The 24,009-nt window shown below is 42.1% G+C and overlaps 1 protein-coding gene across 4 annotated transcripts in view; it reads right to left on the reverse strand.

Moving 5' to 3' along the window:
- Positions 1 to 24,009, reverse strand: part of LOC116713138 (ras and Rab interactor 2-like) — a 29,762-nt gene that overhangs the window by 5,394 nt on the left and 359 nt on the right. Inside the window, exons 1-8 of one of the 4 annotated variants that reach the window (XM_032553138.1) lie at positions 23,729 to 23,957; positions 16,412 to 16,486; positions 12,644 to 12,744; positions 10,909 to 11,119; positions 10,439 to 10,550; positions 7,697 to 7,769; positions 5,974 to 6,065; positions 1,816 to 3,414 (exon numbers count right to left, since the gene is read on the reverse strand). In XM_032553138.1, the coding sequence (XP_032409029.1) occupies positions 1,816 to 3,414; positions 5,974 to 6,065; positions 7,697 to 7,769; positions 10,439 to 10,550; positions 10,909 to 11,119; positions 12,644 to 12,744; positions 16,412 to 16,462 (2,239 nt within the window). In that variant the 5' untranslated portion in view covers positions 16,463 to 16,486; positions 23,729 to 23,957. Of the gene's footprint in view, positions 1 to 1,815; positions 3,415 to 5,973; positions 6,066 to 7,696; positions 7,770 to 10,438; positions 10,551 to 10,908; positions 11,120 to 12,643; positions 12,745 to 14,147; positions 16,390 to 16,411; positions 16,487 to 18,184; positions 18,328 to 23,728; positions 23,958 to 24,009 lie in introns of those variants that run through there. The other 3 variants (XM_032553139.1, XM_032553140.1, XM_032553141.1) reach the window with 3 other exon arrangements.

The raw sequence follows: 24,009 nt of genomic DNA on the forward strand, positions 1-24,009 counted from the left end.
GCGACCCCTGTGTAGGGGCCTGCCTCTAATCTTCCGCCTCTGATTGGACAGCCACTATAAAAGGAGCCGCAGTCTGACGTACTCGTCTGCACGACTTGGAGGCGGGCCATCCAGATGCATCTGGGGCCTTTGAGCCAAACAGAAGCGGCTCTCTGAGGGTGCCGCAGGGAAATACTGGGCAATTTTGCCCTGAAACTAAACAGTGCTGCAGAAAAAACAAGAGCATTCAGAAAACGGACAAGCTGCATACCAACACGATGAAACACACACACACACCCCTCCCAGTTTAACCCTTTCTTCATACACGGAACGGAAATCAAATGTCTGACAGAAGCTTCATGAACGTCACTAAAAAGAACCAGAGTTTCGTTTTAGAGTTTAATAATTCCACATTTTAAATCCGATCCCAGTCGCATGAATCCCCACAGGAATATAATCCAGAAAGTTTAGTTCACGTCTGAAATTAATCTGTCCTGAGAACAGTTGTTGACTGCAGGATTCTTGCTTTTCTGGTTTCTACCTTCTTTTTTTGGTGCTGTTGCAGTGAACAGGTGAATTTATGGACTTCAGTGGTCAAACGTTTTCCTGGAGGTTCATCTGAGGGCCGGACGATCAAACTCAAGTAGTTTTCAACTTTATTCAGACAGGTCGGCTGGGTTTTTATTTTGGTTTAGCCTGCACTCACTGGATCATTCCTTTTCAACAGCAGGTATGATGGGAGCATGCAGAAAATGGATCTAGTTAGTTTTTTGTTTTTTTTTTTCAGAATCAGCTTTGACTTGAACCTTTGTTTAGGGACTTTATGTCTTTGCTCAGACTTTAAAAAGGAAGCATCCTATTGTTTTCAGAGACTACAGTGCTACAGTGAAGGTGTATGTGAATCTAAAAAGTCCAAATGTCAGCAGCACGGCGTTTGTTTACCTATGATTCTAGTAAAAATACTAATTTTTTTCTCTTTATGACTTTGCTGACTGCAGAACATTGTTGATGTGTTTGAACAAGCTAACCTGCTCTGTTCACCCTGAGAGAGAACAGAGTCTTTATTCTCTCCGTCTGCATGTTGTTCTGTTCCAGTCTGTTCCAGTCACGGGGTCCCGGGCCAAAGTTCTCCAACTGCTCCTCTGGCAAAGGTGTGTTTGTGCGTGTGCGAGTGAGGTGTATGCAGGTGTAAATGAGGTGTGTGTGTGTGTAGGCGTGTATGTGCGGGTGCATGTGCAAGTGTATATTCAGGTGTGTGTGTGCAGGTGCGAGAGCAAAGTGTGTGTCTGTACCTACTGTATAAGGCCAGCTGTTATTAAAAGAAAAATAATGCTATTTTATAAATCACCAAGCGCAGACATTTATTAACCTAATCACAGGTTAGAGCTGCATGTTTTCAACAAAAACACACCGTTAGCCACCAACTCACACATCAAGCAGTTTAGAAAAAAAATATTTTTATGCTTTTTACAAAACAGAGATGTGAAACTGCTGCATCTGCATTCACATGTTTCCACAATACTGTGATTTCTCCATTGATATTGACATCATTCACCCTTCCCAAAAATAATTAGCCAATTATTTAAAAAGGCGCACAGAAATGACTTGCACAGCCTTCTGAGAGGAGATGACAATGAGGTCACGAGGCTTACAGAGCAGAAATCTGAGCAGTATTGTCAGCAGGAATCCTGCAGAGGTGAACCAAAGTTCCTTTCTATAACTGAATGCATTGTGCAAGAGGTGTAGTTATTAATGCTTTATGTGACCGCTGGATAACTAGTTAGGCGAGACAGAAATAGTTTTAAAGGAGGAGGAAGGATTTCATTCCAAACTTACCAATCTGATCTTCAGGAATGAGGCTCTCAATCGGTGGCTCCATCTCGGAGGTTTGTCGCAGGTAGCTCTTCATCTGAGTGATAAACTGGCGGATGGTCTGAAGCAGCTCGAGTCCTGAGGTGTAGCCCTGCCAGGCCTGGGCGCCAGCACCCTCCCCCATGTAGCTCAGATAGTCCTGCACCAGGGAGCCAAAGTATGAGTTCTTATCCTTGGACATCTCCAGGACTTTGCGGATCGCCCTCTTCTCTGGCGTCAGCAGCGAGTTGAAAACGCCGCTCATTTTCCGAAATTTTCCCTGCAGGGCTTTCTGCAGGACCAGGGCGCTGGCACTGGGGCGCCGCTTTGTGTGGACCCCGGGTGGGAGCATAGTAAGTTCTTGGTCTTGCTCACTCTCGAGGCTAACGCCGTAGTCAGGTTCTTCTTCTTCATAGTCGTCGTCATCAACTTCGTCGTCTATATTTATGCTGCTGTAACGTAAGTGGGATGGTGGGATGGAGAGGGGGAGATGGGTGTTGAAGTCAGCGATAGTGGGGGGGCTGGGGTCATGCAGTGGAGGAATGAAGAAGGTAGAGGACTGGGAGTAATCTAGGGAATCCGAGGAATCTGTGGAGAGGCTCATGTCACTCAGTCGTTGGCCTCCATTGGTACAGTCCTCCTGAGATGCTTCTCCAGGTGTGACTTCTGAAAACTTGCTTCCTGTCATCACCGAAGGCTCTGAAGCACTGCAGGCGCCCTGGCCTGTAGAATGAACCGACTTTTGCTTTGACAGTTTGGTCCTTAGGATGGCCTTCTCAATCGTCTGTTCCTCCAGCGCCAGATGGCACTGAGCATCCTCATGACTGGATGAAGGAGATGCTTTGGATCGACGTGGAGAGGAGGAGAAAGCCGTCAGAGGGAGGGGCAGGGTTCGCCGGGGAATGGATATTGGGGAGCTGATGCTAAGTCTCTTTGGAGGCGAGGATGATGGACTGATGCTCAACGAGGAGCCGAGGCGTGAAAAGAGGTTGCTGCTCTTCTCCTTCTCTTCCTCCTTCGGAATGTTAATCCAGGCGACTTTTTCGGGCATGCTTTGCTGTTGGATGGGAGGAGCAGGCAGGTGTTTGGGAAGACGGGGGGGTGGCGGTCGAGGAGGAGGGGATGGAGAGACACCCAACGCCTGGCTGCTACCAGTTTGTCCTTTACTGCATGGACTTGTGGTTATACTCCCTGAGTTCTCTTGAGGTCGCTGGCTCTCGTCACCGAGGTCTGAGCTGTACGTCTGCGGTCGTTCCAAACACGAGCTTCTCTCTCTCCTATTGGTGGGACTTATATTGTTGTTGGACTCATCTCTAAGTAACTGGTTTACAGTTCTGGCAGAGCTGACCTGGTTGCCACCATCTGGCTGATAAATCTTTATAAAAAGGGGGTTGATGAAGCACAGTGCGCCGTTAGGCAGGCAACAGTCCAGCTGAGTGGGGCTGCGAATTCGAAGCTTGGGACATGCAGGGGTAGTTGGACAGGAGAGCGGTCTCAGAGCAGGTGGAGGTGGTCTATCAGGACCTGCCGTCTTTGGCAGAGATACGGATACTGCTCTCCTGCACAACTTACTGTCCCAGAAGCCTGCACAACAAAAGGAGAAGATGTGTCACTTTGTGTTTAAGATGCTGTTAGTTGGTGCCCAACATCTGGACACACAGACAGTCTTTGAGAATGTACTTCATCTGTTATGTCCACTTGTAGACACTAAACAGTGTTACTTAATGCCGTTACTTTGTCAAGAGTCTTTAGGACAGTAGATGCTTAGAGGCCAAGACAAGACACTCCAGCACTGAACCAGCAACTTGTATTGTTATTAAAAAATCAAATTCTAATGCAACTTTTCATAAATATCTACTGTAGAAAATAAGTTTTCATTTTTAAAGAATTGCAATTTTATTTCCATTTTTAGATTCTAAATTAAAGAATGGGGAATGGTAGGTTCTCTTTAATGGGATGTTTACATTAGTAGAAAATGATCAGTTTCCAAATTACTGACGTCAAATAGATCTAAAAACTGTTACTGACTTTCAGTGTCATTCTGTTCTAGAAATGCACTGCAATCGTTCAATGAGTCACTGCTAAAACCTGCATGTGTTATCATAGCTATAATTAAAAACATCGTTTGGTTCTTTTGCTCATTTTTTGCTGAAGTTCCCCAATGCAGAAAGTTCATAGCGCCACTTTGCCTACGCAGCTACAGGTTACCGTCCCCCGGTTTATGCAAACACACATGTACTAAAAATACAAGTGATCTGGAAAATGATGAAGCAACATGTACCACCTCTGGATTTAATATTGGTGTGGTTCCAAATAGATACTTGTGTGAATTTCACTACATTAATGGGGGAAATTAAAGTAGTACCTGGCATGCCGAAACTTAAAAGTGACCAAGTTTTATAACAAGAGACACATTGATTTTTGACTTGCAGTTGTATTGGTTGTACAATTATTGTGGAGGAGGAGAATAAAAAAAAATGTAACACTTAAAACAAAATCTCAGGCTACCATAGAAACTGCAGCACTACTATTGAAGTTGGAAAAGCAACAATTTAAAACATCAAATCTTTTGAGTTTGTCCAATCCCTCCAAAACACAAAATATGTCATTTCAGTGCTGCCAACTTTGTTGTGCTTCACACATGTGCAGAAACAGCTTCTATAAACTAAAACAAATCACAGCTTTGAAAAAAATGTGCAACATTTAGGAATACTTTGTGAGCTTTACAGAAGGCAACTCTAGACTTGGCAATCACAAAACGGATGAATCCCATTTTCATTTACATTTTCTATGTTGGGTAATCTTTCAGAAACGTTCAATCAAACTAAACAATAGCTCTGCCGATAGTTGAAAAGCAAACTGTCGGACATGTCTGACAGAAAGCTGTCAGTAAAGGCAAAAAGAAAAGCCTTGAAGGAAACAAGAGGGAAAAAAAAAAACAGCTTTATGACAGCCTTCACTGTCTGAGTCATGCCACGCAGAGCGTCTCCAGCCTGAGTGGCAGCAGAGGAAAGACGAGCTCATGAGGAACAGACGTGCCAGATACAGAGCTGCTCCAGCAGACAATACTTACAGTGACCTCCTGAGCTGAAGGACCCAGGCGAGCTGCTGATGTAATATTCCCTGTGGTAAGGGCACACTGTTGTGTCTCCAAAGGCTGAAACTCCTCTGGTTTCTGCCTCAGCCGGTACAATGATTCACTTGGTGTAATGAGATTGTGGGTGGAACTTCAGCCCGCAGTCCCCGCCTCCCGTCCTGCCCCTCTCAGTAAAGCAGTGTCCCTGCGCTTTGGCAAACGAGCAGATTTCCTCCAAATTCCAGATCCACGGTCTATGTAAACGTTTAAGCATTTATGGGAGGGTCCTGACAGTCTGAGGGGGCCCTAAGCTGCTGCTGACCAGAATTAGCTTGCTTTAAGACCATTGGCTTGATCTTAAATTATTTAATTAGGATTTAACTAAAGAAAAATTGATGAACTACTGTATGTTTGTTTTGGGGTTTTTTTTTAACTCTATAATTGTGTGTTTAAGTATTGTCAACAATATGTTCCAATAAGACAGCATTCCTGAAAAACTAAATTTAACTAAAAAAAACAAACAAAAAAAAACACGGTGGTGGACTGCTGTAGTGCCGCCACCACCGGGCTGAGCAGGTTTTCTGGGGGAAACCCTGCACCTCGTTCTGTCTGAAGGGACTCGCTCTATGCTCCAACCGCCTGTAGAAACTCAGGCCTGAGTCACTGCAGCAGAGTCAGACGACACGGAGTGGCTGTGGAAAGGGGAAGTGGTGTGGAGGACAAACACTGCTCACCTAAACACTATAAATCATTGTTTTCTTCCCACGGAACTCAGAATGAAGTTAAAATTAGTCACTCATACAGCCGGGCCATTGTCAGACGTTTAAATTTTTTTTTTTTTTTTTAATGATTCCAAGCGAGCAGAGCCCCTCCTCCTTTCCTGCAGGATGACGACCAGGTGCTTGGTCAGAAGCTAGAGGATCTGGAACTGCCGAGTCATGTGACACCAGTGAGCCGCGCGGCTGATCTTCTCCTTGGCGGTTTAAATATTACACAGATGCAAATAAAGGACAAGGCATGTCTTTCTGCAGATTTGTAACACAGTGCAACCAAAAAGAAGAACAAACCTGCTCCGAGTTTGGCAGCCTCCTCAAGATCTGCGAAACTTCTGGCAGAAGAGATGGCCTCTGGAAGCTTCAGCGTGAAGGGCAGCACATCCCTGAGACAGAGCAGCCAAAAGACCAGCAGAAGGTGAGAAAGTGAAGACAGGACACCAACCAGGAGAGAAGACAGACAGAAGGACGGACGGACGGATGGGGACGCTGGTGTTGGGCTAATCTACAGGGTTTCCTGCGAGGCCTGTTAGAAAGAGATGAGTGATACGACCGTTCTTCCTGTCCTCTGTTCTCACGCAGACCTGGAGGTAACACAGCTGTGTTGTCTCGTCTGTTGGCTGAAAGGAGGTTTGAGGTTTCATCGGGTTCAGCTGGGCAGACAAAGCCCGGCTGTGCTGCACCTGCTTTGTGCTGTTAACAATTTAACCTAAACATACATCAAAGGAGCATCGTTGCTGCTTTATTGGAGGAGAAGCTATATTCTACTTTCTTCTAAAGCCCAACTGCTCATGCTTTATGTGCACAGCTGAAACCAGAAATGTACATTCACTTAATAAAAAGACTTCCACCTCTTTTGTCTCATCGTTTCAAGCTAAAATCAGACCGACCTCCTGTAGTCAGTTAGCATTAGCAAAATTATTTCTACTTGCTAAATGCCACAAAAATGAGAGAAATGCATTCATCAATGTCGTCAAAATCAGAGGTTTACATACAGAATGATTACTATCTCGTTAAAGAATGAGGGAAAGTCAGGACGATGATGATGTCACGGTTTTGGAAACTCCTGATAGGTTAACTGACTCATTTGATTTGATCGGAGGCACACCTATTCATGTATTTCAAGGCCACGGCTGAAACACAATGGTTTCTTGTTTGACACGTTAAGAAAGTCAAAAGAAGCGAGCCACGATATTAGGAAGAAAATTTTGCACAAATCGGTTTCATTTACCGATGCTAGAAAGCTCCATGTTCATCTGTTCAAACAATCACACGCGAGTGATGGGAGCGTCCAACCATCGTGCCGCATCATCTCTGTCCCACAGATGAACGGGTTCTGGTCCAAAATGTGCAGCTTGACCCCAGAACGAAATCCAAAGACCTCGTGAAGATGCTGCTGAAGCTGGAAGGACAGAGCCAATGTCCAAAGTCCAAAGTGAAAAGTACCACACTGACACTCTTGTGATGAGGAAGCAATTACTCCAAAAGAAACGTAAAAAGCCAGACTGCAAATAACTCAGGGAAAAAGATCTTCAGTTTTGGAGCCATGTCTTGTGGTGTGAAGAAACTAAAGCAGAACTGTTTGGTCATAACAGTTTTATCAATACATTATGGTACAACCGGCCCTTTAAGAGAATTTATGAACTTGATTTGGCCAAAATCGAAAATGAGTTTGACACCCCTGATCGATGAGGACCTCCAGGAACTTTGTAGAACTGACACAAAATGAGTTCGTTTGGTCTCGATTTTGCTTCAGACACTGAGGGAAAAAGGTGTACGTCTTTTTATTTGGTGTACATAAACTTCTGGTTTCAACCGTATGAAGATCTGGGACCATTACTCCAGTAAACCTTTAACCTTTTCCATTGTATTTTTTAACATGCTCCCCTCCCCCATCATTCAGCATGTCGAACTGGACGGCTGCAGGACCAGATGGAACAGAACAATGGAGTCCCACCTCCAGCCGAACGAGTTTCAACAGTGGAGCGGAGTGAGAGGTGACTCAGTGGGAACTCACCTGCTGATGCAGCAGAAAGCCAAGAGGCGAAAAAGGTCTGCAAAGCTCAGCTCTGATCCCTCCAGAGAGAATGCTGCGGGAGAACAAGCCGACACAAACTTCAACAAACTGAAGCAACAAACAAAAACAAGTTATTTAGCTCAATTTTACTCTTTTCACAACAAAGTTTTAGGGTCAGACTAAGAGATTTTTTATCTGATGAAATTACAACAATAATTATTATGACAAGAAAAGATAATATTAGTAAAATAAAGAATGTTACCAGAGGAACCTCGTAAAAAAAAGCCGTTTTAATTTTTTTTCATCTTTATTGTTTGTATAAGTTTTGTCTGTATTATTAAGACTTCATTCTGTTAATGACTATTTTCTCATATTATGACTATTCTCATACTGTTAAAACTTTATTCTCGTAACATGTTTTTTTTTCTTGTATTATTACCACTGTATTCTCATAATATGAGTTTGTACTTGTAATTTTATTTTATTTTAGCCTGGCTCTAATACTATAACGAACTATCAGAATCGCTGCCGTTTCGCATGCTTAAATCGCAGGATGACTGTAGACAAAAAAAAGAAAGCACATCTCCACGTCAACTCTAACTTTGGAATTCACTGAGAAATTGCTGCTTCTGCAGCAGAAAGACTAGCACTGTCACACATTTCACAGACGCTGACGAAGCGGCAGCAGGACTCCATGTAGGTGCTCACTGTTGGTTCTAGTTGCTTCTAAAAGTAGAGGCCGCCTTAGAAATGTGCTTTCTGATGGAGTTGAGGCTGTTGGAGGTCAGACTGTTAACCTTTTCTCATGTACTGACTTTCACTAAAGTTACTTAGTGACATGGGTTTAGGATTTCTATAGACAACACTCCGGGCCAAGATGTTTGTGTTTGCGTCTCCCCTCCCCCACCGGTTGCCAAGCTCTGTCAGCATTTCACTTTTCATTGTGTTCAAAGAAAGAAATCTGGATGTTTGGACAGCTGCTCTTAGCTCATCCACTACCGCTGACCATAAGCAGCTAACTACTTGAGCAGATGGCTTGACTAATGAAACAGCTGGTATCAGCTTCTTACACTGAAAATTCAGAAAAACACTAAGCACCTGAAAACAAACACACTCACACACTCTTCATTCCATGACTTTGCTTTAGTCTATTGAAATAACATTAAAGTAAATCCACCTAGTGGACCCCAACCTATTTGTGGTTTAGTGTGCAGATTTTTCTGGGGAGCAAAACTCAGAATAACTCACAGGGTAATGTGTCTATTTGGGGATTATTTTTTTAACGTAGAGAATATCTGATATATTCAAAAGAAAATGCAGCTTGGGAAACTACTTGGGAACAATGCTACTTAACCCACTGTCAGCTGGCACATATACGGTAGTCAAACCAGGAACGCCATTCATTTTCCTTGTCACTATTTAGCTGTATCCCCAGCAGCAGAAGTCAGGAAGATTGTGGAGGTTAGCTTCTCCTGAAGTGGTACGATGGTTTCCACTATGAGTATTAAAGCATATGTGGAGTTTGAACTGCTAAATTAGGCAGTCAGAAATTATTTTAAAGCGTGTCTCAAGTGTTTGCGGGTTTTAGCTACAGGAGGCTGTTATTCTCCAGATCCCAGGAACACAGGGGGGTGTACACGGTATTATTTATGTGTGAAATTTCTGGTTATCATACCAGGAGACTCATGATGTGTCAAGTCCTCAAGTCCAAACAGAGCTGATCTCTGAAAAGAAAAACCAACAAATGTGGCACACTGCAGCCAGTTCAACAGTTTCCAAAAAAAGGAGCTGTCTCGACAAGTGCTGAGCTTGTGTTTATGGTGGTGGCATTTCAGAAGGTGGCTTCTCTTTAATTGTTTGTGTAACCCCCCAAAAATGTGTTCACTCCAGTTAGATTTATGTGAAACTCTGTCTTTCTAATGCTGCTGGCACTTAGGGAGGTGCAGAAAACGACGGAGCTCTTCTCTGGGTTGAAAGTTCGGTTTTTGTCAACATGCTAGCTAAAGACCTCCGGTGCTGAACGCTGGCCACTGGTCCTGACCGATGAAAAGAGAGACCTGGCAGACTGTCCTGTCAATTCAGTAAGCATTTGGAATTTTCATTCTGGTTAGAAACGGCCCGCAATTAGAGAAAAGGGGGGAAATTCCACTGCAAATAGACATGAACGGAGGTGTGCTGATTCAGAGCGAAAGAAGAGGAAGAGAGGGAGGGAGAGAAAGAAAAGGAAAATTAATTAGTTCAATTAGTTAATGTTTGGTGAACAGCAAACCAAACTGTTTGCCATTTCCTGCAAAGATAAGGCTGCAGAACGTCATCATGTCTATGTCAAAGCAGGTGGAGCGTGCATGGTGCTGATTTGATCCTCCACTGAAGCATGTACCACAGACCAACACAGACAATGATGGATTCAAGGCGAAACAGTTGAAAGTCTCTGCGGGTTCTCCCAGTTTTCCCCATAATCCCTTTAAGCATTTACGTCTGTTCTGGTAGTTTTAGCCTACAGATGTCCGGCAGCTTCGTTTAGAGATTTCCTCCACAGTTTTGGAGAACGAGGCAGCAATCTGAGTTCAACACAGAGGAACGAGAAGGAGAACACCACCTTATTCTAACAATGACTACGGTGTCCGCACTGCTTCTGTAGCTCTCTGTTGCATCGCTAACTGAATATTCTCAACAGGCTCTTTGTAAAGCTGCTGCGCAACCTGAGAGACCGCTCTAAAAATAGACATGGAAGTAACTCACTGTACAGACTCTCTTTGACTGCAAAGTCTTTGATGGGTTCTGCAGAGTCCTTGTCCATGCGTAGAGAAATAACTTTCCTCTGCAGGCTGGTGGACCTTCTCACCAGGAATGACTGCAGAGAGAAAAAAAGGGGAGATCAGGCTCACAGTAAACAGCATATGTTAATGATATTTTAATAAAGTCTGGCCTCCATCAGAAGTCCACCGACTGCAGTTTTCTGGCCGATCGTCAATCTTTTAAAAGCCTGATCTGGCACAGGTCACTTGATAATGCTTAGAGAACATCTTTGCTGCTCTACAAGCATTTCATTCAACCAATTCTGTCCAACAGAGGTACGATTCACCTCGTACAGAAAAAGTTGGTTTATTAGGTAACTGCCCTAAGTGAAAAGTGGTTAAAGATGCTTTGTGTTTGTCTGCCAGACAGGAGGATAGTTACAGAAGAAGCTGCCCTGGTTGCTATCCTCTCACCCCAGCGGGCTGGCTCTGCAGTATTCCAGCTGCATCCTGGTGGCTGAGGCCCAGGTGCAGCCACACGGCATGCGTGTGCATCAGTCTCTCCAGAACACTGAGCCGACGGTGGAGAGAGTCATAGCCTGAATCTCTTGCCTTGGTCGGTCCGGCTCCCATCCCAGGACAAGGCGAGGCTTGAAGAAATAGACGTCCCACTTCTTCGCTCAGCCTGCAAAACACAATTAGTCTATTATTCTGTACGTGACTATGAAAACGGAGAAACATACCGGGTTCCTGCGCAATAACTGAAATAAAAATTCAACGGAACATTTTCTGAAGGTAAAGTCACTCTAAAGTACTGTAGGTACAATTTAACTGTACAACTTTCCCAGCTGCCTTGGTAGTGTCGAATAAAACTTACTTTATGAAAAGTAAAGTTTTACTTTACTTTTCAGGTGCAAAGTTTGCTTTAGTAAACTAAAGCAAAGTTTACTAAACTTTGCTTTAGTAAACTAAAGCAAAGTTTACTCATAAACTTCACTTTATGAGTAAAGTTTCCCCAGCCCAAAAAAAGAATATGGCACATTGCCCTGACTTGAAGTAAAACGACATCTTGCCAACTTGACTGATAAACTTTAATGAGAGGCTCAAGGCTGAATGAAACCTGACACAATATTTTAACGAAGATTTTTACTGTTTTTATTTTCATAGCTCCATTTGAGTAAGCAGTGTAACTTCTCCCTTTTTTTCCCATTTTGCTCAACATCTTCCAGCTCCATCTTGTCGCTTGTTGTTACTGCAGGGCGAGTCGGGTGCAAACCTTCAGAGACGTGCGGCTGCTAATAGTGGAGCTGCATCTGCATTTAGCTTTTACAGTCCGACTCCGAACCGTTTTCTTTCCTCAACACTCCTCTATTTTTAGTTCCCTCTGCTCAGTATGCGCTGCCACACCGGAGAGTGGCGCTGAAAGCGCCTCTCCAGCCAGCGGTTTTGAATGCTCTCCCGACGCAGACGTGCTCCAAATCATCCTGTCCTCATCCATAACGCTATCATGTGTTCATGTCAGAGATGATATTCATTCATTCGTTTGTTTTTAATTGATTGGTTTAGAAAATGTAGTTAGCTGATCATTCATTCCCAATCAAAATTACAGTTGTTAACTTTAATTAATTATTACAGCAAAACTAATGTCAAAAATAAAAAAATAAAATAAAATATCTAAATCACAGCTCTGGCACACTGGTGATCACTCCTGTGACAAAATAGTTAATAAATTAATTTAATTATGTTTGATTGTGTCTCATCACTATAGTAAAAGTTAAATAAGTTAAAATTAAGCGAGCTCTGTGCAATTATTGCTGTGCACTAGCATCTATAAACAATGTGAACAAGAATATGGTGTCAAACTCTTTAGCCTTTAATGTAGACCTATTGAGCACACACACACACGCCGACACACACATTCCCTCTTTGCATCTCTACACGGTAAGATAGTAACAGGAATGAACAGCAGCGTTCCAAACAAAGCCAAACACTCTGCCACTTCCTCTACGTTTCTCAGGTACTTTCTGGAATCTGTGAGACAAAAGGGGAATAAATGACCGCAGTGACAACTCCAGTTCAAGCTCTTGGTAAAGACTTGCCATGAACACTCTCTGCTGGTGGCAACTGGGACTGCACAAGTCAAACAAGACCCAGGATAGAAGATAGTCAGGATTCCTACCAGTATGTAACAGAGACAGTAGGAGCTTACCCCACATGTGAATCAGTTTCCCGGTTGTCTTCCGCAGTCTCTGTCTTTCTCCCCATCTCCTTCTTCAGTGTGCCGATCTCCCAGACGATCGAGTCAATCAACTACCAGGACACAAACAGCAATATGAGGATGTTTAAAAGATACAGCTTCACACAATTACAACTTTTCTATGGCACTTTATCACTATAAGACTGACACTCAGACAAGACTGAAGTGGAGTGAAGTCTACAACTCTGATAATAATTTTGAAAAATAGCCTATCAAGACACTGGAGATTGAACTAGGACATCCCTTCCTTACTAGTAATTGTTGTCATTCTACAGCTGCTGATGGGAAATGTGATGCTCTGCATGGTTAGTGAATGAGTGTGCCTCTTAACCAGACCTTCTTAGGATGTGGTCTGGTCACATTCTAAGAAGAACAGAGCAGATTACTCGAAGCAAGAGCACAATTACAGTACAACGGGTTACTCAATAAATGACCCTAAAGAAATTATAAGGCTTTTACATATATCTTTATTCAAATAACACTGATCCCTCCCAAAGTGACTTTGAATTTCTATATAATAATTCATCGCCTTAATTCAATGAACCACAGAAAATGGTTCTTGAGTTACCTTCAACAACAGCTTAAGCCAGAAGTTTACAGAGAAATCTGGCCTCTGCTGGCCCAAATATACCAAAAGATGGCCATAAAAATATAAGGGTGAGTTATACTTATGCACTGAAAATCGGCGTTGAGTGCACACAAGAAAAGCAAGCGTCATAGCGCTTGCCTTTAACGCAGAGTTCATGCATGCGTTGGTGCCGTATTCTGCTAACATGAGCCTTCACGGAGGAATCGTATAAATGCTAGCACAGGTGAACCTGCTCTGCAAGAACCACTTCAAAATCCTCCAACTTGAGTGTGAATTTTCGCGATTGAACGATCGAATTGTGAAAAACTGGAAGGCATGTTCAAGGTTCTGCACATGAAATGTTGATGTTGGTTTTATGTTTAGGGGCCTTATTTAGGATAACCTTCAACATACATTTTGATTGTTTCTTCCTCCATCAAGACACGATACTGAATCACACTTGCAGGGATTACTTTCATCTGTTTTCATTTCTCAAAGAGACACATGTCAAGGGAGGAGTCTGGTATTCCTTTATTTATGATCAATCCCACATAGACAGCCATGTATGAAGGAATTGTTGGATCAATGCGTACACACAGTTTCATAAATGTGGATTTTTTTGTGCTTACCCAGTTTTTGGGATTTATGTTAAGAAATAATTTGCTATTTGTAAAACCAACCCTAACTCATGGTGGGGGAGTACAGGGTGTTCACAACCCTGTACTCCCCCAGGCTCAGAGGAAATCTTTCTGAAAACTCCTCAATTCATTAAATGTGGCTCTGACTCATTGAGCAGACCGCTCCGCCAGTGTTCTTCACACAGCTGAAAGATGCAGAGATACAGGTGTGGAAACAGAGCAGAAAACCAGCAGAACTGACAGAACTAACCTGTGTATCAAGCTGCCCTCATCAAAAAGCTTCACGCTGAACAAATATCCAAGCCTTATGATTTCATATCTCCACTGACCGTGGGTTCTTGAGGTGTGTGGTTCAGTGGATCTTGATCTGAGCTTTGCAGATTGACGTTTGTTTCATTTCCCCTTTGGCTGACTGGTCAGATTTTCTGTTGACCAACAGCTTCGACAGAAAGAGGAAGCATGGAGCTCAGCTGTTTCAGAGCAATTCATCAATTCCTATTCCTTATTCCACGTGACCACGTTACCTGAGCGAATCAGCCAGTTTGCTGTATTCTCGGTGGAACCTCAGGTCCCCGGAACATGCAATACTGTTCAACAATTGGCCTCCTTCACAACAGAAAGATCAACTTCATATGCTTTACATGATTTTGTAAAAAAAAAAACAGCCATGAAAGTTATAGAAAGAGACAAAGAAAATAATAATAACAGGTGTGTGTAAAGACACGGAAGCCATTTTTGGGAAAGCACAGTACAGCTAGGACTCCAGCAAAACCAGTTTTACTTGGGGAGGGGAAAAAAAATCCATCAATCAGAAGAAAGGAAGAATGTGAGCCTGGCTCATCTCCAAAACCAAACTGGGCTTTATTCTATGTATGCTCGCTCACAGCAGGTTAACCTCTGTTATTCTCTTCCTCCTCACAGTAGAAACACAGCCAGCATATATCTTCACCCTTTTACACGACAAGGTCTGATCTTAGTGTGAATGAAGCTTTTAAGGGATGTGGATGACATGATTACATGTCATGTCAGATATGTACGGTGGCCCAAAAGGATCAACAAAATGCAAAAGCTATAAAACAATAATTTAAGCTCTGCTCAAATGGAAGTTACAACAACATCCGTCTTAGCATAACCTCCACAACATCCATTTTAGAGTGTCGCAAATTATAGCATAACCTCTTTTTAGCATAACTTCCATTTTAGCGTAGCATCAGTAACATCAGTTTTAGCATATCGTCCACTGTGGCTTTTGCATATTGTTGACCCTTCTGGGCCACTGTAGTTATGTTTTAAACCACTAAAACTTTCCATCATACTGCTGCAGTGGTTTAAACCTTTTTCAATGAGACACCACACACAAGTGATAAAGTGTCTGCAGTAAAGGAGCAAAGTAAAGGGCCCGCAAGGTCAGGCCGAAGTCAAACAGTGGACTTGGGGAATTTGATTTCGCACACATCCCTCAAGATCCACAAAACACCCCTCCTACACAGCGATCATGGCAGAGAGGAACGCCTATTATGAGTTCAGAGAAAGAGGAAATAATGATTGGCAAGCTGAAATATCTCATTTTATTTTCCATGCTGTCAATAATCAGAATAAGAATAGAAGGCGTTAGTGGGACGTTAGTTTGCCGCATCGGACCAGAACCCAGGAAGGTGAGTTTAATGTTTTGGTCCAATAGATGCGGCAACAAGAGGCTGAGAAAAAAAAGATGTGATTTTTGTCACGCAACTGTGACAATGAGAGATGATTTTTGGCACATTAACCCGAACATGACGTTCCCCACTTGCTGCTGCGCACTGCTACGGAGATGGCTGAAAGGAGGTTACCACACTTTCGCCTTACAAGAAACAGAAGCTCATCCTTTGACCAGAGTAAAATATCCAAGGTTTTTGGGAATGGAGCCAGTGCTCAAAAACATTCTTTAGAGCAGAGTTGTCAAACTCCACACCTCAAGGGCCACAACTTTTAGATGTGCCTCTGCTGAAACAAATAATTAGGTCATTAGCAGGATTTTGGAGAACTTGTCTACAAACTGAGGAGGTAATTCAGCCATTTGATTCCAGTCTGTTAGACCAGAGGCACATCTAAAAAAAAATGCTGAACAGTGGTCCTGGAGGACCGGAGTTTGACACCCCCGCTTTAGAAGAACTTTAATCATCTCTAACCCATGATTGAAACTTCCTTTTATCAGTCAAAATTCCTTAAGTTTGCAAACTGGTCAAATATCACCACAGACTAATTTCTTCCCGTAAGATAAATATGAGGCTTACAGCTATTTGTCTACATGAAAAAAGCCTGGATTGTGAAATCAGAGAAAACTAAAACTTAACTAAAATAGCAGTTAGAGTGGGCAGGTTAATCTGCCTCTCCCCTCTAACTGGTACCTTTGCCGCTCCATACTAGGAGCACGAGATCTGCATTCACACCCCAAGCTTTTAAAATAATCCTAGATTCTCCTCATGAAAAGCCCAACAACAGAGAGCAGTTCCTGATTACTCAGGGTTCACACACCTTGAAGAAACTGCCCTTCGTCTCCTGCTCACAGGATGGACTGATCGACATGTTGTCTCTTTGTCGCTGAGCCGTCTGTGGAAGAGACAAGACATTAAATATGAAGACAAAAAGAAAAAAAAACCCAAGAATGTTAAAATTTGCCAGGAAAACTAACTTTACTGAACAGAAAGAGAGATAATATAAAGCTCTGGGACTGACTTCTCTCATTTAATGAAAACATTATGAACATGTGAATTCACCTTACAGAGTCTACAGAGTTTTACCAATGGTGAGTGGTGAGACACTTACCATTGGTTAACCCCTAACTCTTGCTTTATTTGGAGAAGTTGAAGAACCAGTTACTGTCAGGAAGGGACTCGTCATTGAAGAGTCCTTACTTTAAGACATGAGGAGAGTGACATCATCACCCTGGCAGGTATAAAGTGATTCACGGTCGGTACAAAACATGCCGCAATAGATAGACACGTCTCCTCTGCGGTCTGTGCCCAGCCAGGCTCCATGGGTTAAAGTCCGGCCACCAGGCACTTGCCAACCCCACCTCCAGGCCTGGCTCAAGAGAGGGCCCGGTGACCCGCGTCCAGGCAAGGGAACACCGTTTCCAACGATCGTAGAAGGCAGGGGTGCCCCAAGTGGGTCCTCGAGGGCCGGCATCCTGCATGTTTTAGTTTCTCCCTGATGGTAGTAACAACCTTCTCAGCATGTCAGTGTTCTCCTAAGGCCTCTTATGAGCCATCATTTGATCCAGGTCCGTTAAACCAGGGAGAGAACTAAAACACGCAGGATGCCGGCCCTCGAGGACTAACTTTGGACACCCCTGTTATAAAGGGTCTTTGGGCTGGGCTTTGTCTGGCTCCTCACCTAGAACCTGCCTGCCTTGGGTGACCTTCATTGGGCATGAAGCCCCTGGCTGCATAGCTCCTAGGATCTCTGGGACACACAAAGCCCTCCACCACGATAAGGTGGCAGCCCCTGCTGAAACCGTTAAATCAAATTTAACCACATTGTCAGCCTCGATAAACTAATGTTAAAATTCTAGATCTGTGGTCTGCGTTAAAATGTTAGCATCTATTGGGTGGGTCTGCGGGGGGCTGAAGCAGCTGCTTACTTTATTTATGCCATGGGCCGGTTCTAAATCTGACCAGCATTACATGGTGTTTTAGATCCATTGGCTGATCACTTACTTAGGGTTTGACAGAAGTGCGAAAACTTATTATTGCTTTAGTATTAGTATTTTTTTTGTTGGTTTGTTGCTTTCAAGATCATAGTTGTGTGTTTAAGAACTGTCAGCAATGTCTTCCAGTAACATTTAATTTAACACTTCCTGTCAACATAACGTTTTTTAATACAAAAGCACGGCTTAACAAGTTTTCATTGGGAAATCCTGGATGCCCAACAGATTCCCTGAAGTATTTCCAGTCCAAGGAAGTACTGTCTTTTTCACGCAAGTAGCTAAATATAAAACAGCATTACTGTCAATCCAGTTTCTGTGATTACATACCTGATCTATTTTAAAAAGCATCTCCATCAGGGCAGACTTGGATTCAACACAAATGTCAGATTTTGAAGCTCTTCAGTTCTGCTCTATCAGAAACCTGGACTCCTCCTTTGTGAGGTTTTAGAATATAACTCCTATGAATGGTATATCTGTGAAGTTACCATTCACAGGAGTTATATTCTATATATATGGGCCGACCCTGTGATTTCAAAGCTTGTAGAAGCACCTTTATGCAGTAATAAATAATTTCCCGTTTTAATGTGTCAGTTTCTCACATCATCACACTGGACTTTTGGTTCACAGTTTGCTTGGGATGACCGTTCTGCGTCTTCACTTGGTTCCAGACAACCAGAATGTCGGATCAACTTGTAGTCTTTTCTAGAACTCGGTGTGAGTGCGGCTCAGTGGGTAGTGTGGTTTAGGATTATTTTGAAGTTCTTTCCCACTGCCTGGACAAAAAAGCAACAGGTTTAGACTTGCCTGTTGAGACAAGAAATTACAGGGAAAATGTTTTACCCCAACAAAGCTCCAAGTAACCTTTCACAATCAGCACATTTGGTTTTCTTCCAAAGTCTGTTATCTTTACTACATTTATTTTTCGCAATTTCATATTTAAGAAGGTAACTTAAGCTTCTCAACTGATGTACTAAATTCTCCAAGGAGAAAAAATAAAAATATTCTACTAGTTAAGAAAAGGATTTTAATTTTTTTTAATGAAAACAGCAAATATAGAACATTCTATGTTTTTGTATAGTGATAAAACTACCTGTTTGATACTTTTTGTATGTTTCGAAAGGTTTATCCCTCGTCCTCTGTCAGAATATTACAATACATTTCTTAACAGAATAGTCTCCATCACAAAGGCCAAGACAGGTATCAGAAGAAACATCTGTCTAGAGAAATCATTGAAAATTATTATTTATAGCTCCAGACATGAAGCTCAGAGCTCTGTTGAATTTATGAATAAGTCTCTTATTTTGAAATGAGAGAAAATAGTTTTTGGGTTGTCTTGATGTGTGGAACGACTTGTGGTTGGGTTGACACCTCCACCAGGCTGAAAAGAAATGGATGGCAGAGCAGCTAATAATGCTAGGTTAGCATCTGCTTCAAAGCTTCCTGTCTGAATGTGTAAAACTAGAGAACCATTTGGCTCAGTGGTCGTATTTTGTTTAGCTTTTTTAATAAACAACGGAAAAATCTGAATGCCGCCCGTCATTTTGATGGGTCTACAATTCACACCTTTTTCAACTTCACCCGCAAAGAGGGCAACTCAAATCAATAAAAAAAAAAATCCCTTCTCAATATCATTCCCGACATACTGTAGATTTGAACTAAACGCATTCTGCTGACCCAGAACCCGACAGCGCAAAGGAAGGAGCGCGATTAGTGTTCAGAGTCCGACCCAACATTTGGGCCTTGTCAGGACAAATTATTTGCTCCATGTCAGGTCGATTCGAGCTTCTGCAGCGCGTTTAACGGAACCTACAGCACATACAGAACAGAGAAAACTAAAGAAGAATACTATAAATCCATTTATAGTTTAAATGGAAGAATAGGGAGCTTATCTTGTTGAGGAAAGAGAGAAATGTGCAGAAGTTAATTCAACTTTAACAACCGCATCTCACTGCAGAGCTAAATACATGCGTGGCGTCGCCTTGCTCAGCTCCCCTCTATCACATATCCTAGATAATTTGCACCCGACTCACCCTGGTTTTGTAACAGCGAAATAAAAAGTTACATGTGTTCATCTGTTTTTATCTGTGTGGGGATGTGGATTATCTTGCTGAATATTACTAATTAAACAGAATAAAAATTAAATGCAACTGAATAGCCTATGTCATTATTATTATTCAAAACTTGACAAGAGAAAATAGACAGAATTTTTTATTTTTTTTTAATGCCGCCAGTCAAAATGATAAAACGATTAAAAAAAAGCCTAACATGACCTCCGATTTTGCTGTAAATTTACTTAGACCACTGCAGCCTGAACAGGATTATTCGATGAAGATTCAGGAAACTGATAGGACCACATCTGTGGAACCGCCATGTGTGGGACTCAGACAAGCACGAAAACCAAAACAAACATAAGACTGGTCGAGCCTTGACTGATTTATTAACCACCAACTCTTGTGCGGTTAAAAGCAGAAGTTTACCTTTGCTGAATAAAAAGACGTCCACCTGTTTTTCCTCACTGTCTGAAGTGAAATTAGGCCAAACTTCTCTCGTCTTAGGTAAGTTAGAATTATCAGAATGATTTTTATTTGATGAGCAAGTTTGATAATGTAAGAAAACCACAATTTGCTGTTCAATCAGTTGGTATTTAAACAACCGTCACAAAATAATGTTAAAATTAAATGATGTTCCTTTTAAAATTCAGCAATTCATGGAAAAAACTGTCTATGTTATGGAAAGATGATGGACCTGAAAAACCTCAGGTTTTTAAGATAATGGCCTTTTATCAATTAATTGTTAGTCAATCAACAAGATCAATCAACTGTAACTTGCAATGACAACATGCACAACCTTTACATTGACATTAGCGGCGTTTTCACAAATGGTCTCCTTTCAAATATGTTTATTTTCAAGAACCCAGAACATCCCATGCTGAGGAGATCCTCTAGAAATTAGGCCAATTCCTATCTGGGATCGTCTACCTGTGCAAAAGTGGTCAGAGTGATCCTGGAGATGATCCAGAGGCTAAGCGAGCCTTTCAGGAAATACACCGTTTGAATTCCTGACCCATGACTCACGGCTGAGGCAGAACACAGCTTTAGTCTCCTGTGGTACCAGTACCAGCACTAAGCACATCAGCAGATTGCCGAGAAGATTGAAAAAGCAACCTCTCAGTACAAGGGAAGTAGATTTCTCCCTCTCCTGCTTCTTAAACAAACAAGTCGATGACAAACTGTCAAGTTAGGGACATGATGTGCATGTGTCTGTATTACCAGTCTACAGATAAAAGGTTTCCCCCAGAAAACTTTTGAAAAGCCCAGCAGTAGTGGCACTACGGCAGTCCACCGTGGTTTTGTGTTAAAAAAAAATGTTAAAAGGTGACTGGAAATTTAATAACATGATTAGGTAATTATATTATTGGAAGACATTGCTGACAATACTTAAAACAAGTGCAGATTCCTAAAAAAAAAAGCAAATAAAAAATATAATTACTATATTCTATATATTTTTGGCCTAGTCATTTAAGACCAAGCCATTGCATTTGCTTGGTCAATGCAACGAACCGGTATAGTTATTTCTCCGCCATGAACACGTTTGGTTGCATTGATTGATAGTGCTCAGATCTTTCTCCCTGCTCTGATTGGTTGTTTTTGGTCGGAGCAGTGCATTTCTTCAGATGGCATTGATCTTTTCACAGATTATCTGTTTCATAAACTGTCACGACATGGTGACAGTTTTAACAAATATGTAAAAAAAAAAAAAAAAAAAAAACCTTCTTTATAAAAATTACATACTGCAGCAGTAAATAGTTTAACATTTAATTGCAAGATTCAATTTAGTTGGTGAGTTTACTTGCAAAAAATGCGAAAAATAAATCTTTAATGGTTGATTTGTTGGCATAACTACAATCTGATGCTATGGAATCACATTATAACTATGGCTATGATCTGATGGGTTTAATATTTGTGTTTGTTCACAAATACAACTCAGGAAATAATTATCACTGACTAATTTTAAGCTTGACCCATTTAAAAGTGACCTCGTATTGCAAATTCCACCAATTTGTATTGAAAATGCTGAGTGGAGGTGATGTTCCTAACAGGAAGAGGGGGCCCACTATCCTATTCTGCAAAAGGCCCTATAAAAACTTGGAACAGCCATGGTTGCATCCATTTGTCAATCCATCCATTATCTTATGCGTTTATTCCCTGTGGGGTTGCCAGGGGTGCTGTTACCCATCTCCAGTGGTTAATGGGCAAGAGGCGGGGTACACCCTGGACAGGTCACCAGTCCATCGCAGGCCAGCTGCGGTCACATTTAAAAGTAAAACTAATATAAAAGAAAAATGACCTAAAATGGGCAAATATTTCTTTGCTTAACTAAATATACTTCTGGTACAAAATGTAAGTATTTCTTGTATTAGGTTTCATAACGTCTGCAGCTTGGTGTCGTATTTTTGATTTGCTGGTTATGATTGGTTGTTATTTATCCAGGTAAATGCAGTATCTGCAAAGAATGCTCTGAATGAAAAAGGCCTGTCTGTGTATGACTGGTCGTGTGGTTCTCTAACATTAACTTTATAATGTTACTTTATAAAAGTAACGCCACAGCGCAGCCCGCAACGCAGGCACAGAGCGAGCACAGAACACGCACTGAGCGAAGCGCGCGAGATATAAGCTCACACGCCATACATTATAGTTTGCTCACAAGCCTGCACTCACAATCTCACTGCTCACTCGATGCAAAACCCAACTAGAAATTGACATCATCGTTCACAACTCATTCTGTTTGCCGATTGGTCGGGGATGAAATTCAGAGGAATAAAACTCAATGGGAGAAATCCCAGACGCAGCACTGGGAGATGAGAATCGAGTGGAATTGCATAGGAAGGATGCATTCCTTGAACGTGATAATAACAAATGTGACTGACTTGATTTACCTGAGAGACACAAACAAGGTAAACTATCAGGCACGCTTGTGAATTATTAGCGTGGCAAACTCTGCACACCCATTTCTATAAGTCCACCTGGTCAATAAACTGAACTTCCTGCTGATCCTCAAATTCCCTGTCCTACCCCTTGACCTATGAAACATCACTTCTCTCTCACTGCTTAAATATCGTCTGAAAACATGTATTTTGAGAGTAGCCCACTCTTTTCAGCTCATTTCCTCTTTGCTTTAATTATTACACTTTTATATTCCAATTGTTGCCATTGTTGTATAATGGTTTTTAACTGTACAGCGACCTTGAGTGTTCAGAACAGTGCATTTTTATGACATGCATCATTATTATTAGCGTAAATGTAAGAAATATTAATTCTGGATATAGGATACAGGGTTTCCCCTAGAAAACTTGTTAAGCTGGTTTCTGTCGTGCTCAGGGCGCCGTGTTTTTAAGTTCAAAAATGTTTAAAGTTGACAAGAAATTTGAAAATATAATTTGATAGTTATGCATTTTTGGAAGACTGGAAGACAAAGACCTAATCACCAACTATAAAGTCTTAAAAAAGGGAATCAGAGGAAAAAAAACTGATAAACAATGCTAAGCCCGATGGGGACACAAGTAAAGCCTGGTAGCCTGCCAGGCTTATAATACACTGAGGAAAAACCCTGGCATAGGTGACCTGTTAACATAATCCAGAGAGTTTGTTGTTACCTCTTAGGATTTGAGAGAAATAAACATTTGAAAATGACCCCAAAACACGTTTCTGTATCTCCAGCATGAGGTACTGCGGCATCGGATTCCTTCCAAATAAGTAGTTCTATAATAATAGCGACTTACTCTGCAAAATGTAGACGGCCCCGTGCACTTTATGAAAACATATGATGCAGACACCTCACTAGGACAACGTACCAAACAAGGCAGAGGAGTAGCTGCTTCATATTCCAATAATTATTGCTGGTTTGTGTTGTAAAAAGTGGCACTGAGCGCGGATGATTCCTGTGTTAAATCAGCGCCTCGACCGCGAATGATGCGGTTTTCTTTATCTTTACTTCAACTCGCGGAGCAACAGGTGGTGGCAGAGGACAATCAGCTGCGATACGTGGGACTGGGCCACGGCAAGACACGGCAGCGCAAGAGACAGTAGGATCCAAACCGCAGCAGTTAGTCAACAAGGAGAAAGAACTACGGCAGTCTAACTTACCAACCGAGGAGATCAGCTGCCGGCCGACCGGAGGAACCTCCACCTCACCGTGGAGGCGAAGCAGCACCACATGTCCGTGAATCAATTGTCTCACATTCGTAAAAAGTTTAAAGTTCGTTTAAACTCTGGTTAAACCAAGCGGAACCTCCAAACAGTCTCCCTCCATATTCCCAAAGGGTTGTCGACTCAACTTCACGGATTCTTGTTGTCTCCATGTACATTTCCAGCTACTACGCACGGAACGTCCGCCGTTTTCCAAAATAAACTACTGACAGAGCGTT

This window comes from Xiphophorus hellerii, chromosome 22 (assembly GCF_003331165.1).
Source record: "Xiphophorus hellerii strain 12219 chromosome 22, Xiphophorus_hellerii-4.1, whole genome shotgun sequence".
In the NCBI taxonomy this organism is placed as follows: Eukaryota; Metazoa; Chordata; class Actinopteri; order Cyprinodontiformes; family Poeciliidae; genus Xiphophorus; species Xiphophorus hellerii.